Source organism: Chiroxiphia lanceolata, chromosome 14 (genome assembly GCF_009829145.1).
Source record: "Chiroxiphia lanceolata isolate bChiLan1 chromosome 14, bChiLan1.pri, whole genome shotgun sequence".
Taxonomy (NCBI): domain Eukaryota; kingdom Metazoa; phylum Chordata; class Aves; order Passeriformes; family Pipridae; genus Chiroxiphia; species Chiroxiphia lanceolata.
The window spans coordinates 7,184,500-7,200,274 of record NC_045650.1 but is presented as its reverse complement, the minus strand read 5'-3'; the positions used below and the strand labels follow the sequence as shown (position 1 = coordinate 7,200,274).

The following is a 15,775-nucleotide window of genomic DNA, read 5'->3' as shown; positions in this document are numbered from 1 at the left end:
ATGTTTAACCACATTAAAACACTGGAAGCTCATGGTGCCCAAACCTTTCCCTTGAGCAGTCCCATGGCTCCTCCCTGTGGTCACAGCCCTACTCCAGCACATCACTGATTGAGAACAGTCAATAAGCATCTCAGACAAATAACCTAAAAGTACCATTACAGGCCTGACACCAGCATTCTCTGAAGTTACAACTACACTAAACATCAAGAACCTAGAACGTTTCTGCTTGAAATAGCACGCTGCTAGCTATATGTGAGAACTGCTTTAAAACATTTGGGAGATAGATAGATAGAAATAGGAAGAGAGAAATAGAGTGATACACAACTTAATGCAAAGCTGCAATTCATGTTCACTGCACCTGATATTGGAACTGCACTGGCTTCCTGAGATACCTGGTCAAACACCAAGTTCTGTCAAGGTGAATCTCACTGAAAAATTCCTCATAGTATACAGTCTTAACTATATCTGTAAAGTAAGGAGGGGGAGGAACATAAGCTTCACAGTTCTTGTCGTACCTTTGACCAGTTGATTCTCTTCATGGAAACTTCCAGCTGATACTTCTTCTTCTCCTTCATCCCATGTGGTAACGCTGGTGCGACCGGAAAAGGAGCAAAGGAAATACCTCCAAGAGGTGGTGGCATTGGAGGCCCACCAAAAGGTGGTGGTGGAGGAGGAGGGACTCCTCCACCAGGGAGCGGAGGTGGTGGAGGTAGTCCTGCTCCACCAGGTAGAGGAGGAGGTGGTGGTACGGCTCCACCAGGCAGAGGAGGAGGTGGTGGTACTGCTCCACCAGGCAAAGGAGGAGGTGGTGGTATTGCTCCACCGGGCAGAGGAGGAGGTGGTGGTATTGCTGTTCCACCAGGTAAAGGAGGAGGAGGAGGAATTGCTGCTCCCCCAGGCAGGGGAGGAGGAGGAGGAATCGCTGCTCCTCCAGGAAGTGGAGGAGGAGGAGGAATTGCTGCTCCCCCAGGCAGTGGAGGAGGAGGAGGAATTACTACTCCCCCAGGAAGTGGAGGAGGAGGAGGAATTACTGCTCCTCCAGGCAGTGGAGGAGGAGGAGGAATTGCTCCACCAGGTAGTGGAGGCGCTGGAGGTGGTTGTCCGTTCTCACTTGGCAGGGTGGGAGGTAATGTTGGTCCTTCTGTCAGTTGACCTGTCAGGACTGGACCCTGGAATACAAAAGAGGAATTCTTTTCACAGGGGACAGGAGGCACTTTCATATGAAGCTGAACCAGCTAGGGTGCCTTTTAGTCACCTGCACCTCAAGAGAGTGAGAAATGCAACTGTTCTCCTATTTAAATGAGAAACAATAACAATACATTGTACCATGTACCATAAAACTGCCAAGTAAACTGAATAACCTAGCATTTTTATAAAAACAAATTGTTTCAATTTTAAAGAAAATTTAATAGCAGCAGTAACATTTAAGTGAACAGAACAACATTTTATTTCTTACCAATGCACAAAACATTTATCCCACTTAGAATACCCTGGCAAGCTGGGGCATCAGAGATGAGAACAACCATGCTGAATTTTAACAGCACTAATGTGGTGGTGGAGAATTTTCCACAGCAATCACTGGAGCAGCTATTGCAGTGCAAGAGGTTACAAGGACACAGTTGTTCATAACTATCCTGACATCCTGTGGGGCTGGAGGATGTGCAACAACCGATCCTGATTGCTTTTAAATCTGCCTGCAGATGTTTCTTTGGTAATAGAAAGAAAGAGCAATTGCAATATCCATTCTAATAAGTTGCAAAAGCAACAAGGAAGAGAAACAGCAGCATGTTAAACCATTAGATGTGAGTGCATCTAAAACAAGTGCCATCACATATTGTATGGGAAGCATAACACTAGAGAAGAGAAAGGCACAGATAATAGAAATGTTAATTATACCATTACTGTGAGTGAGCTGTAATATCTAGATCAACTGAACTGTGTTAGAATCAATAAAACAGGATTAATAATTAATTAGACTAAAAAAAAAAATTGACTTTGCATGAAGTATGTATTTCTTTGGCCCACAAACTAATATGCAAGTTATAATGCAACAATTGGTGGAGAACTCATTAAAACAGACTGTCCAATTTTAGTGTAACATTATCTTGTAGAAATTTCTAACAAACATGAGATTTGGTAAGAACGAAGTGGCAACAGGACTGTCTGTCTCCACCTTACAATCCAAATAGGAAGTGAGTTCATAGGCATTAAAGAAAAAAGGCAACAGGCAGACCATGCCTAGCATTGAAGGAACAGAAAAAAAGCCAACCTGAGGCAAAAGCACCAAACTATAACATCATTTAGTTCTTAAAGTGTATAAACAACAAATCTAAAACCCAAAGGCGGTGTAAAAAATAAAAGGAAAAAAGTTTTACATAAAAATATGACTGAAAGATAAATATAACAATAAAAGCCTTTAAAAATAAAGCCTTCCAAAACAAAAACTTTCTGCAAAACATACATAAGTAGCAATGTTAAAGCACAAAAAAGTACTTAGAGGGGGAAAGAAAAAAAAAATCAGGCTGAATTCAAAATTTTTATAGCCTAAGGAAAATTTTTTCCTCAATAAAGCAAGTACCTGTGACATGTGTTGAATATACTGGCATTTGAAAAATGTTACCTCCATTAACTATCCTTAGTAACTTATGCTGGCTGAAAAACAAATCAGTACAACAACATTCCAAACTCCACAGAGACAAGATACTCCAGGGCAATTTCTTTTCAACTCCTTAAAGAAAAACAAAAAAACCTCAACCAACTCAGCTGTGAAACTTAATGTGATGTAGTTTTATTACCTGGGTTCGTAGCTGTTTGATTTCTGTTTCAAGTTCTTTGATTTTCTCTTCTCGTTTCTGAAGCTCCGCTTGCGCCTCTTGTCGAGCTGTGAACTCTTCATCAAACTGTAACGATTAACCACAAGTGTTTGTCCATTTATGTCCACACTAAATACTATATTTTCAGGAATTCTCTGAGCAATATCACAACTAGAGCAATAGATGCACTTCTAATATCTGTTAGAAGCATTTTTCTAGTATGTCTTCCTTTAGTACCACATCATTTCTTCCATCAATAATAAGTCAGTGACACAGAACCACTCAGATCCAGCTGCTTAGGACAGGTTTTCCAGCCCTACCAGAACATTGTAGACTTCTAAACTAAACTTGAGTTTACATCTCATGCAGTTACCTTAAATTCATCAGAAATGAAATCTGCAATTACCGTGTTCAAGAACATGTACTGCCTCTTGGCCTGCAAAAGTCTAAGACCAGACCAACAAAAATCAAAACTTTGAATGCTTTTAATACCTGACACCACAGTACATGAACTTCAGTATTATTGCTGCTAAAATAGTACATTCAGCACCTCATATCCTTAGACAGGATGTGATGAGAGGAGATAAACAAATAATCCATCAACACAATCTAGGAAATAAGAATTTAAGTAACTTGGGAAAACGTGTTGTATCAAAATATTTTCAGCACAAACACCAATAAAGCAGAAGGACCTGTCAATTTATTTAAAAATATACCAAAAAATGTTTATTACAAGAAATATACTGAGCTGCAATTCTTCCTACAGAAATAATTTCAAATGTCTCTCCTGCATCTAGTAATAAATCTAAACTGCCCATTACTGAAATGAGATTTAGTTATCAAGTTCCTAATAAAAGAGAACTGGATCGGAAGATTAAAATTGTTCGAAAAACAATTTCCTAAAGGAACTATAAGATTTCTAAAGGTGGATAATAGGGGAATAAATTATTGTCCCTCATAATAATTTACCATGAGCATTTTAAGGAAATAATGCAGTATTTCAAAGTTAGCATCTCTGTGCTGAAGGGGTCAATGCTTTTTCAAGCATTCAATGACATCACTTTATAGTAAGTTTCTTCAGGTTCTAAAACAAAGCTAGATAAACAGTTACGAACATTTTCCCCTCAATGTGTTTTTTAAAAACATGTACCTGCACTTTAGGTATTAAATTGTGACTAAGTATTTAAGGACGAGAGAGCAACAAGTGGAATTTTTCCATCAGTTATGTACAGCAGAGGAATACAACTGAAGATATGTACAGATAATACTATTTAGCTGCTTTGGAATTCAGACTCAACTGAATCTAAGCCTAATACATAGAAACACACACACACCCACCAAAAACCCATTGAGCTTTAAATATGAAAGCATATCGTGCCTGTGAGATACCCTATTTCCCAGTTCTCACTGTGAAATAAGCCTACTGTGTTCCTGTCAGTCTTCTGTTCCATACTTTAAAGAGAGCAATGAGTGGGACTTACCTTTCTGGAAAATTCTGCTGCTTTCTTTTCACTCTCTTCCACTTTAGCTTTGTCCACACATGCATCTAGAATTTAAATAAAATACCACACAGAAGTCACATAAAACCAATCACAGCTCTGAGCTGCCTCCCAACCATAATGACCCTCTGAGCCCACGACACAAAAGCAACAGACAAATTTTCTTTTCACACTCTCATTTCATTAAAGGTTGCAGTATTTGATCTGGCCTTCTCCACAAGTGCACCTGTAACCTACAGGAATACTTCCAGAAAACTGAAAAAATTCACAGTCAATCAAAGTCTAGACAGAAGGACACAAACACATGCATTGGGTAAAACAAGGGAAAATTGCTTGAAGTGTACAAACCAACAAGATGTGTAAAATTCACGTCCAACCTTCCTCGATATTTAAAATCTGGGTCCATGCCACTGCAGTGCAACACTATCTGTGACACACATTCTTCTATGATCTTGTAATACTGAGGTCTAAAACAGAAAACATTGTACAAGACAATGAGAACACGAACAAGCATTTACTGAAGGGGAGGCAACTAACTCCTAATAGATGAACTAGACAATTATCAGTAAAAGTATCAGGTTAAAAGTCTTATTTACAAAGATTTTACATGTGATACCTTGACCCTGCAAAGACACTTAGATGCACATAAGAGAAGTTTACATTAAAAAGAAAAGATACAAGGCACTGTGGAAGTATTTTCAAGTATTGGTTATACAACTAAATGTCAAGTTCCTTGAAGTCATCAAGGTAACAAAGAAAGAAGTGCTCAATAAGTTAAGAGATTCCCTGGGATGAAGGTGTTAGACTAAGGTTAGACTAAGATCTTTGAAATCAACATAATTACATTTAATAAGATCTTTTCAATACTAACACTGAGCAGAAAGACAAAAAACACATCAGTCTCAGAGTGACTTTTCACTGAGAAAAGGTACAGTTATGAGCTACTCAGTTTACCAGGGTCTTGATTTCTATTCTTGTCCCTATTCCCTCCAAAAAATCCAACCTGAGAGTTGACACTTACCTGATAAAGTAATCATTCCTGATGAGAAGGAAGTGTTGGAGGATTGACAAGAAGTAATTTTCAGAAGAAGTATCTTTCACCAAGTTATACAGCAGATGAAATACTTCGCTCACATCAGTGCAAACGTTGTTAAGAAAATAAAACAACCAAACAAAATACAGAGGAAAACCACTACACAACAATGTACCCACCCTACTCAAATACAGTTCCCTGGACATTTTCCATATTGTTCAAGTAAAACCTTTCCACACTCTGAGCTACTATCCTTATCAGTCAATATTCTTTTTCCATTAAGATTATCCCCAGAAACTTTGTCCCCTGTTTAACAACTAGGACATTTTCATTATTAGTGAGAACAATTATACCATATACAAAGTGTCCTAGAATCCCACAAAAATATTTCCAAGTTTTATCTCAATTCTGAAGTGAGCCAGGCTATTGGCAAACATATCCTAGTCAATCATTTTGATTTCTTAAAGATGACCAATCCCTGTTTGCACCTGTTGTGCAAAGCAACAGCACTACAAGGGATTTTATAATCCTCACATTGAGTGTATATACCACCTTCTGCTTCCTCCTAGAAGCTGCAAGCAGCCATTCTAAACTTAAATAACTTTAAAATTACTGCTCCTTCACAGCTAGAGAAGGCACATATCTGAAGTGTTCCAGAACCTACTAGAAATTTTGTTCCAGCCTAGTTCTCAAAACTCATTTTTCTTCAAAGTTACGCTCTTCCACGGGTGTAATTTTATATCTTGATGTATTATGAGACAGAGTTTAGCTTAATAAATGTTATTTATGAAAAATTAATTCAGTTCCAAATAACTTACATTTCACATGCAAACTGAAGCACTAGTTTTCTAAATATTTTCTAAATATTTTTTTAAACAAAAAAAGCAACTGGAAAGAAAATGTGCTTAACTAAGTCCCTGCGACAGATAAACAACTGCAACGAATAAACCACATGTAGAGCACTATAACTTACATTTAATATAATTCTTAAATGGTGCAACAAGTTTAACACCATTTCCACAAAGGATATTCCATTTCAGCTTTGATATCACTGAGACGGTGTGACAGTTCAAAGTGGTCTTCATCTTTGTTCTCATCAAACACTCTCAGCTGAATATCAAGCTCATCATTTTCCTTATCTTTCAAGGCCTGTTTTTCAAGGCAAAGTATATCTTAATTTTTCCTTTTTTTAAAGCAAGAACTCCCCCCTCTTGAAGGACTCTATCATGGCAAAATACAAGACATTAACCTTTGGAACAGGAGTGAGCTGTAACTCAGTGCCTGCGGTTTTTTATTAGAATGATACAGCTGAGAAAAACTAAAGGCAAAATATCAGCAAATAGAGCAGGTCTGGGCTGCAGAACAAACAAGAAGCCTTCTAACTGAATCAAGTTCTCCTATTGAGACAGAGTCAGCAGTTTCGGCTTGTTAATGTCAGGGTTCCTTAAAAAAAACAGTTTAAGGATATTTCAAAACATCAATTAAAGTGAACTTAAGAAGTCTAAAGTAGTGTAAAGAAGATATATTTACAATTTCTGTTTTTCAAATTAATCTAAATCATAGCCTTAAAACATGCATAGTACATTGAGAAACCCAGAGAAGCAAAAAACCAAAACAAAACAGCATTTGGAGCAGGGGAAAATGTGTTTTTCTTTGAAGAAATACAAGCAATTGTTCTAACATACATAAGAACAAAGTTTAGCTTCCTACCAGAGAAATTACTTCCCAAACCATGCTTTAAATGGAAATTGGCCTGGATTTGTCATAACTGGATGCAACCATGTGTGTTCCCCAATAAAGTACAAACTCATGCCAATTCTAATGTTTATAAGCAGAGAAAGCTACTCTGAATCTGGACAGATCAAGAAAGAGAAACATGGATCCCCCTCCTGACTCTTTTTCAACAGATTAACTGTTCATGATTTTTAGAAAAGATTATCACCAAATATTAATTGCTTTTACACTCATATCTGTACGTCAGAACACTCTACAGAGTTTTCTGTCATGATTTATTACAACTCAGTTTATTTTCTACCTAATCCATCTCCAGTTCTTAAAGTTTTTAAGCATTTATTGATTCTCTAACTTGCAACAGATTGAAAAAAAAAAAACAACCTAGGTTGGGATTTCACATGTTCTATAGCAAATAAAGCCACATTAATGATCACATTAATGTGTCTGCATGATATAAAACATACATACATAATCTAAGAAAAAATAACATCACAATTTCAAGGCTGAATGTGCTAAAAAGTGAAGGTTTTTGTTCCTGAAAAATGTTCCTGACAAAACTTCATATCTTAAAAGTCACAGCAATGTAAATTCTGTTTCAGATAAATATAAGCAGGTACTCTTTAATTCCTCTCATCTGATGAGTATCTTAATTGTACATATTTTTGATGTAAGCATCAGAATGATTTCTTGGTTAAGAGCTACAAATCTATCAAGTCACAAATATTCATGTGTCTGTGCATATGACTGCATGAAGACATGCAGTCTCAAGGAAAACAAAGGTGTAAATTTGATTTTTCCTTAAAAACTCCCAATGCATTTTCAGCAGCAGATTAAAGAAAACCAGATTTCACAGAAAACAACAGGAACGGAATATACAAAGAAAGTTAAACCAAGATTGGTTCCACAGCCAGATTCATATTTATTGCATGTGCTTTGAGCACATTATGCTAGATCTAACTATCCCAATTTAATTTCTAATATATTGACTTGTTTTAAGTTACTATTCTGGTTCACACCGCTAAATTTGTAAGTATGCAGACAAAAAGCAGATTTGGATTGATAGTCTGACCTTCCCCACCCCCAGTCCTTCACATCATCTGCTGCCCTGAGTAAAACAGTTTGGTTATCTTGAACAATCCCAGTGGATTGTGATCAATTGCTATATACAAAAAACTTACAGGTAATATTTTCTTCAGGCCACAACGTAAAAACTCATTTCTCAAGTGTATCCTGAAATCCAGATCGTCTGGAGATGTAACGAGGGCATTGATGAGCTGCATACAAGCTATCTGTTATGAGAAATAAAGACAGAAAGCTTTACTAAGTATAGAATGAAAATCAATACTGTATTTCACTATTTAAATTTAATTATAAAAGCAAATACCAAGAGATGGATATTATTTATCATGTGGTACACATGCAACACTTGGGTTCATTTTGGCAACATCATATTCTGCTGTTTCCATATTGTGATGCTTCTGCTATGTCAAAATCAGATCACACAAAGCATCATCACAGAATTATATCAGAGAATTGCTTGTGTTGGAAGGGACCTTAAAGATCATCTCATTCCAACCCCCTTGCCACAGGCAGGGACACTTTCCACTAGACCAGGTTGCTCTGAGCCCCATCCAGCCTGGCCTTGAGCATCTCCAGGGATGGGGCAGCTACACTTTCTCCATGGAACCTCTGCCAGTGCCTCACCACCCTCAGAGGGAAGACTTTCTTCCTAATATCTAATCTAAATCGTACTAGTTATTCCCAAACTACAGTGGCACATCCCAGCTCCTTCTCTGTCTCCTCAGTTTGAAAACAAACTGTTTCTACAGGAATCAAAAACTTTGAAAGAAAACAAGAGAACCACCAAAAAAACACCCATACCCAAAATAAGTCACATCACCAGGTGTGTGTGGTCTGTTTTTGCACCAGACTTTTGCAAAATGCCCAAAGTCTCAGGATAGTGGCTAAAGCTTTAATTGAACAGCTGTGCACTTAAATTGATTTACTTGAACACAGGTAGACAATAGCATAATGCTAAAAGTGTTGATCCACATGAAAAGAGTAAAATGGGACTCCAGGGGAATACCAAGTTTGGTAAAAGATGTTAACTGCAAATAGAAGTAGCATTAGAGGAGGACAAAAAAAAAATCAATAACTGCAGTGGAAAAAAAGTCAGATAAAAAGCACCCTTCCTGTTATAATTACATTCACTATTTAGTTTTAATGGAACACCTTATGGAGTCTCAAATTTCTATTAAAACACCCTTTCAAAGGTAATCCCTTTATATGGCTGCATCTTCAGATAATGCAGTATCATCATGCTTGCTTGAATGATTCTTGTTATTTTACTACTATGACATGACTTAACAAGCCAAAGTACATGTCCAATCTGAAATTAATAGAGAGAAGAGGTGCCATCTGCTATGATTGCTTCTGCCAGGAGAGACTCTGGCTTAATGGCTTGTGCTAATACATTACAAGTAAAGAACGATTTTTGTCAGAAACAAGTTAATGAGTCTTGCAATTGTACCTTTACTGAGGTATCAGTGAGGTTTTGGGAGGGGGAAGTTGGCAGGAATGGTGTGTAGTTATTTTTGTTCGGTTTAAATCAACAAGGTCATAAAGTAGGAGACAACTTCAGAATGAATTCTTTGGTGATAGGCTATTAAGATTAGAATGTCATTTACAGAAACTTATTGAACATCATTAACTCATCAGCTCTGAAAAAAGAACTACTGATGGTAAACATAGCATTAAGACAACTAAAGCTGACACATATTTGATCCAATACTGTAAAAAGGCATCCCTTCCAGGCAGGGTACCTGCCCTGCCTCCATTGTACTTTTCCCTGTCTTTCAGCCATGGTAGCTGAAATACAGATTTTAGCAATACAAAATGTGTATATACACTGTATTATGAGAAGGACATAAGTCATAGCCATCCTTTAATAAGATATTCAGCCATGTGGTCTCTATGCTTGCATTTTAAGAGCAACCAAAACTTGGGCTATTCAGGTGCTCAGAGAGAATAAAAACTTCTATCCCCTGACACATAAACAGCAACGTATGTGATGTAGGACATACCTTAGCAAAGACCACTGGTACAGAATGTTTATTTCATTATTTTATAAAAATAATTTTAAAAAGTGGCTAGACTACCCTTAGAGATGCACTAATGGCTGATGGAAGGCACATGTTGAATACACAGTAAGGAATGCAGAGTTCTGGCTGACAAAAGCACCACTGATATCCTGCTGCACAACACTCATCTCAAAAGGTTCCCTGCCAAAAATGGGCACACCCAATTCCACATCTGTCATAATTAGCATAGATCTGAATATGTAAAAGGCACACATACACTACTGCCAAAAGTCCCAGCACTACTAACAGATTTATTACCTGAACATTACATCTGGCATCCAAGAAAAGGAATATCATTAATTACTGTCTTTTTCTAAGATGAAGACTTTAGGGACAAGGAAGTGAGTTCCTTGGTTTCACACCATTACCAATTAGAAAATCTAATACCAGCAGGCATTTGCATGTGTTTCTCCTATTTCACTGCACACTGATTAGCACTAATAGATTTTGCTTTTAACTAATTTAAAAATCATAAAGTAATACACAGGGTTCTAGTATTTTAGATGATTTTTGAAGGGTTGATAACCACCCAGAAAAGTAAACTCACCTGCAGCTGTATGTATTCATGGTTCTCCAGTCCTTCAACAATCTGAGAAAAACGTTCTTCCCTATTGTTCCTTTCAGCAGCAGTTGTTATAGCAGTTAAAAGCTTGTCCAGACTAAAAGAAAGATAAACTGTCAAAAAGCACAGCACAGCCAGCTTTCTCATTTTGAACATACTCAGCTCACTATTTCTACAACTCAAGTGCACTGACAGAGTTTGAATACATTTATCTACATAAAGTTGAAAAGAAACCAAGAATCAAGTGTTAAAAATATCTACAAAATTAATGTTGAATTAAGAAAAAAAAGAAGGCGAATAAATCTCTAAATTATTGTGACATTCAGCTAAGAAACAACCAATGAGGGGGTGAAAAATTACTGCCTTTGCAAGACCATGCACTAGATACCAGCTGACATGTTTAACAATCCAAAATTCCAATAAATTGTCTTTTCAGAAATCAAAATGTTTTAATCTATTTATTGAATAGAAGACATGGAGTTTGTCCATTTTAACCTTCATTAAATAAATACACTGATGAATTTAAAAGAAATGTTTGCCAACTGATTATATTTGTTTTAAAAATCTCTTGGGCAAGTGCTAAATAAGTCCATAACTTCAACTGTTCAAAACTCCAGCTATAAATGTAAACTTCTTGTCCCTGTGATAAAGAGGTGCTATTTTAACAAAAAAAAAAAACCAAGATATATTTATTTCCATATAATTCTTCTAAACTAATTAAAAATCTTAAGGTGTGGTGTCATTTTTTTGACACAGGCAGTTCCTCTCCCCTCCTCAGGGGAGATGTCCCAGTCTCCATTACAATCCTCCCAACACTAATAAGCTCAGTAGTGCCCCATGCACATTGCTCAGAAGTGTCTTTAAGTCTGGCAGCTTTTCTTGTGATGATTAAAGTTCACAATAGCTCATTATTCTCAGAGAAATATGTAATAACTTATATTTATGAATAGTTATGGCTCGTTAAGTCTTCTCTTTAGTAAGCAACCTTCATCCTTATAGACCTTCCACTTCAACCACGGTTTGTGGATCTCTGCTCATTTGCTTTTGTTTGATTTAATCTTCGATTAAAGCACCAGAACAGGTGCAAGTCTCTTTTCATTTGAACTACATTAATAACGACTTAATAGGTTACATTTGTTTCACTGACAAGTTTTCTCACCTGTGTCCAAACTGACAACTCATGAGCATTTAAAAAAAAAAAAATGGCTTCAATATCTTACTCACATGCTTTCCTCTCCAACAATGCAGATGGCAGAAAGTATTTTCACCGTTTCAGTCATCATGTGTGGCTGCTTTGGATCAATTGCTCTTGATAACAGTAAGAGACCTCTTTGATCTCCTATAATCCTTTGCAAACCGTACTTAAGGAAACAGAAAGCTTACAGTGAAAAGATTGGATTTGCCTTGGATACTCATCACTATCCTTGGGCTTCAGATCCTTAGGAATTCTCTCAAACCCTCCCTCCCTTATGAAGTTTGGTAACATTCTACTAAAACCTCCTGGTTATCACTGCTTGTGGATAAAAAAATCAAGTCTCCCCAGCCTTAAATTTGAGGCTTTCTCCTGAGAGAGAGAGAGAGTCAGTTCCTCAGGAAGACACTTATCTTATAAAATCAGATATCCACCAAAAGAAAAATTAGGGAGTTTCTCTATCTGTACCTGAAACACCTCAACAGTATGAAAAATTTATTCATTTTTCCCACTTCATTAGACAGACTATCCTGTGACATTTTTCTAAACTGAGTAAATGTAGTTAAAAGTAATTTTTATGAAGTTTTATTTGTTGGGAAAATAAATACAAGGCTTCAGATTTTGCTATGCATAAATCAGAATTACAAGTCTAACATACCAACTTCTAGAAACAGTTTTCATACTTTGTGAACATGAGTAACCCATGTTAGAAACAACTTAGATACAATTTAACCTAATCCTTTACACGCTGCCTACCAAGTTAAAAATCCAGCTAAAAAGATCATACTCAATTTAAAAATCAGGTGAAAAGTACACTATACTATCAAAGACAATGATATACTGAAATCTGAATTTTGAAATATATATTTTTCTTTCAATTTCCTAGCAATGAATTTCCAAATTCAATTACCTTAAATTTATATTATCATCCTCTGTCAAATACTTTACTTCCAAAAATCAACAGTACTTAACAAAACTAACAAAAAATGCATATTCAGAAAAGTTCACCGAAAAGATTCTCAACAGAAGTTGCACTAAGTTTTTAGACTTGCATTTCCAAAGAGTGAACTAACACTGGATATACGAACTTTCCTTCTTTCTCCAAGATTCAACATGCTACATAGATCTTGAACTCAGCAAAAGCCAGTCATTTGAATTTAAAATAATCCTTACTTTATTGTTCATAAATGCTCTGAGGCACTGGATAAGTTTATGTTGATTCTTCTTATCAATACTTTCTTGCCTTGAAAGGAATGAGGAAAATAACATAAGTATAATCTTCACAACCTCCCCACACCTCCCTTCAAATAGTCCAGGTCCTTACTGTTTCTTGTCCAGAAGCTTTTCCAATGCATCCAGCAGAAGCCCAAGACCTTCATGTCCAAAATTGTTAACCCAGCTGGAAAAAAAAAGGAAAATAAATGCTCTTAAATATTTCTTAATCTAATGTAAACCTTGCACAGGTGTGTCCATTACTGCCTGTACATCCCTTCATAGGCTCTGCTTTCAGTCTCACTTCCCAGAAGACCTGATCAACCATCAAGACAAACACTCAGTTCCAACAACTACAAGTTGTTGAGAAATGTTGTGAGAGGTGAGGAGATATTACAGACAGTTGCAAACATTTCACTCATCCTTTTCCAGTGTGCTGAGAACACTGTTCTCATGTCAGCAAGCATTTGCATAATTGCTCTGGTTCCAAAAAAAAAAAAAAAAACAAAAAAAAACAAAAAAACAAAAAAAAAAAAAAAAAAAAAAAACAAACAAAAAAAAAAAAAACACAAACCCCACAACTCTTCCTTGCTTAGCAAAAACAGCATGATGAAAACTAGTGCAGGAATTGCTACTCACCTGACTGGATTGCTGGTTAGAGACACTCTCAAAGACTCCAGGCAATTAAGAAGTTTTTCATCTGAAATTCCAGATCGCAGTTCATGGATATATTCTTGTGAGGACAGTGTGCATTCGTGCTTGCTGTTTTTCAGTCCACCCTATCACAGGAGGCAGAATGCTGCTTAGTGTTCTATCCATCATAGTAGTGTTTAGTTGATATAACACAAGACTAATATTTCCACATGAATTTTTAAATCACACTACAAGTATTAAAGACACCTGACTTGACTTGGATTTGTCATCAATGTTTAATACTTTCGGATTAGCATCACAAGGGTAAATATTTTTTCTGGAATCTTTTTTACTTCTTTGAGTAAAAGTGCATGCACTCACTACAAATTGAATATAAAAATTTAATTCCATCATTCAATTGCATTAACATGTTAAATGAGTGTGCAGCAGTCAAACATCTATTTCACAAAACTGTATTAGAAACAATCATAAACAGAGACACACAAAAAAGCCCACAGTTCATGCAACTGCATGACTCAATTTCTTGCTGTACCATAATTCCATGTTTGGCCCCTAATAGAGATCTCCAGAGGATCTTGTTTGCTACAAAAGAATCATATGGGAGATTTGACAAAGAGCTCATCTCCCCGCTGAACTGCCACTGCAGAAGAATAACTACTTACAAGGTATTTCAGTATTAAAAGAACTGATTAACAGTTTTTAGAGCTGTCACATTCAAAACCATGACCAATACACAAAATATTTCACCAAAGGGTGCAACTAATCTTTTGTACAGCTCTGACAAGTTGCAGTGGGCTTATCTCAGAGGAGTGGTTGTGATTCATACACAGTTCCTAAAGCTCCTTAGCTCAGAAGGGTCTGTTAAAGAGAACCTGATAAGGATGTCATGGGTGTAAAGGTAACATGAGACAGGCCTGACCTAGAAGAGGATTTATATGTGTTTGGTTTCAACTGTATCAGGAACTCCCACCACTAATATTCTAATTGTCTCTCTTTCACAGAGCTCCACTTCTTATGAAGTTTCTGGTTCACTCTAATAAAATTCTTATCATCCATTTTCCAAAAGTGACACTAAGTATGGTTGATGACAAAAAGACTTGTCTAAATTTAAGTTAATGACTTTGACCTACATATTCCTGTTATGTGCATTGAATCTAAGTTCACAACATACTTTCAAATTCAGAATAAAATCATGACAGACTGTGAATGTATTGAGACAGAAGCACCCTCTGGACTGTATCAACTCTGAAGATATTTCTTGCTGAGATGCACAGCACCTTTAGCTGGACATGTCAGCTATACATCAAAGGACCAAGACAGACAAAGATGAGTAAGTAGGATATAAAGGAGGTACAATCAGTCACCATCAGCCTCCTACACCAAGACATGGTCTTCCACCAAAAGACAAAGAAATAAACAGGTGGGGAGTATCTTTACAAGAGGAGGGACTGACTGTAAGTCACGTAAACATATCAAATATTGTCATAGTTCAGAAAAACCATCATTCTGAGAGACCAGAATGTAAAGAACTAGAAAAGACCAGAAGGTAAAGAACAGGAAGAGCTTTATGCTGCTCACTGAATGGATGGAAGCCAGAAGAGATTTTATGTGTAACTAACGTACAGCATCTACACTGGACAGAATTTGTCATTTTGGCCATTTTCCAAACTGTAAAACAACTACTGCTATAAGCCACAAAATGTATAGAGAGAAGAGATAACGGCAACTTCAATCAAGCTAGATCCTAAAAAGCACTCAAGAATGCAAGAAACCAGGACATAATTGATTTTCCAAAGAGATTATTTCCTGTCATTACTGCCCTTCCACTGCAGTGCTTGGGATCCCATGGAAAACTCAAATAAGTTAAAGCTCCAAAGTTCCCATGAACAGGTAAACCTCTTCTCTGCAATCGTCACTACAACCCAATAGCATCAAC

General features: G+C 36.7%; 1 protein-coding gene across 5 annotated transcripts in view; it reads right to left on the bottom strand.

The window, feature by feature from the left end:
* The window catches only part of DIAPH2 (diaphanous related formin 2), a 199,365-nt gene that overhangs the window by 155,969 nt on the left and 27,621 nt on the right, over positions 1-15,775 (bottom strand). For all 5 annotated transcript variants that reach the window (XM_032701648.1, XM_032701649.1, XM_032701650.1 and 2 more), the window contains 12 exons: positions 13,825-13,964; positions 13,298-13,372; positions 13,147-13,216; positions 12,006-12,142; positions 10,767-10,878; positions 8,258-8,368; positions 6,376-6,494; positions 5,334-5,450; positions 4,661-4,779; positions 4,295-4,359; positions 2,796-2,900; positions 516-1,169 (listed from right to left, as the gene is read on the bottom strand). In XM_032701648.1, the coding sequence (XP_032557539.1) occupies positions 516-1,169; positions 2,796-2,900; positions 4,295-4,359; positions 4,661-4,779; positions 5,334-5,450; positions 6,376-6,494; positions 8,258-8,368; positions 10,767-10,878; positions 12,006-12,142; positions 13,147-13,216; positions 13,298-13,372; positions 13,825-13,964 (1,824 nt within the window). The remainder of the gene's footprint in view (positions 1-515; positions 1,170-2,795; positions 2,901-4,294; positions 4,360-4,660; positions 4,780-5,333; positions 5,451-6,375; positions 6,495-8,257; positions 8,369-10,766; positions 10,879-12,005; positions 12,143-13,146; positions 13,217-13,297; positions 13,373-13,824; positions 13,965-15,775) is intronic.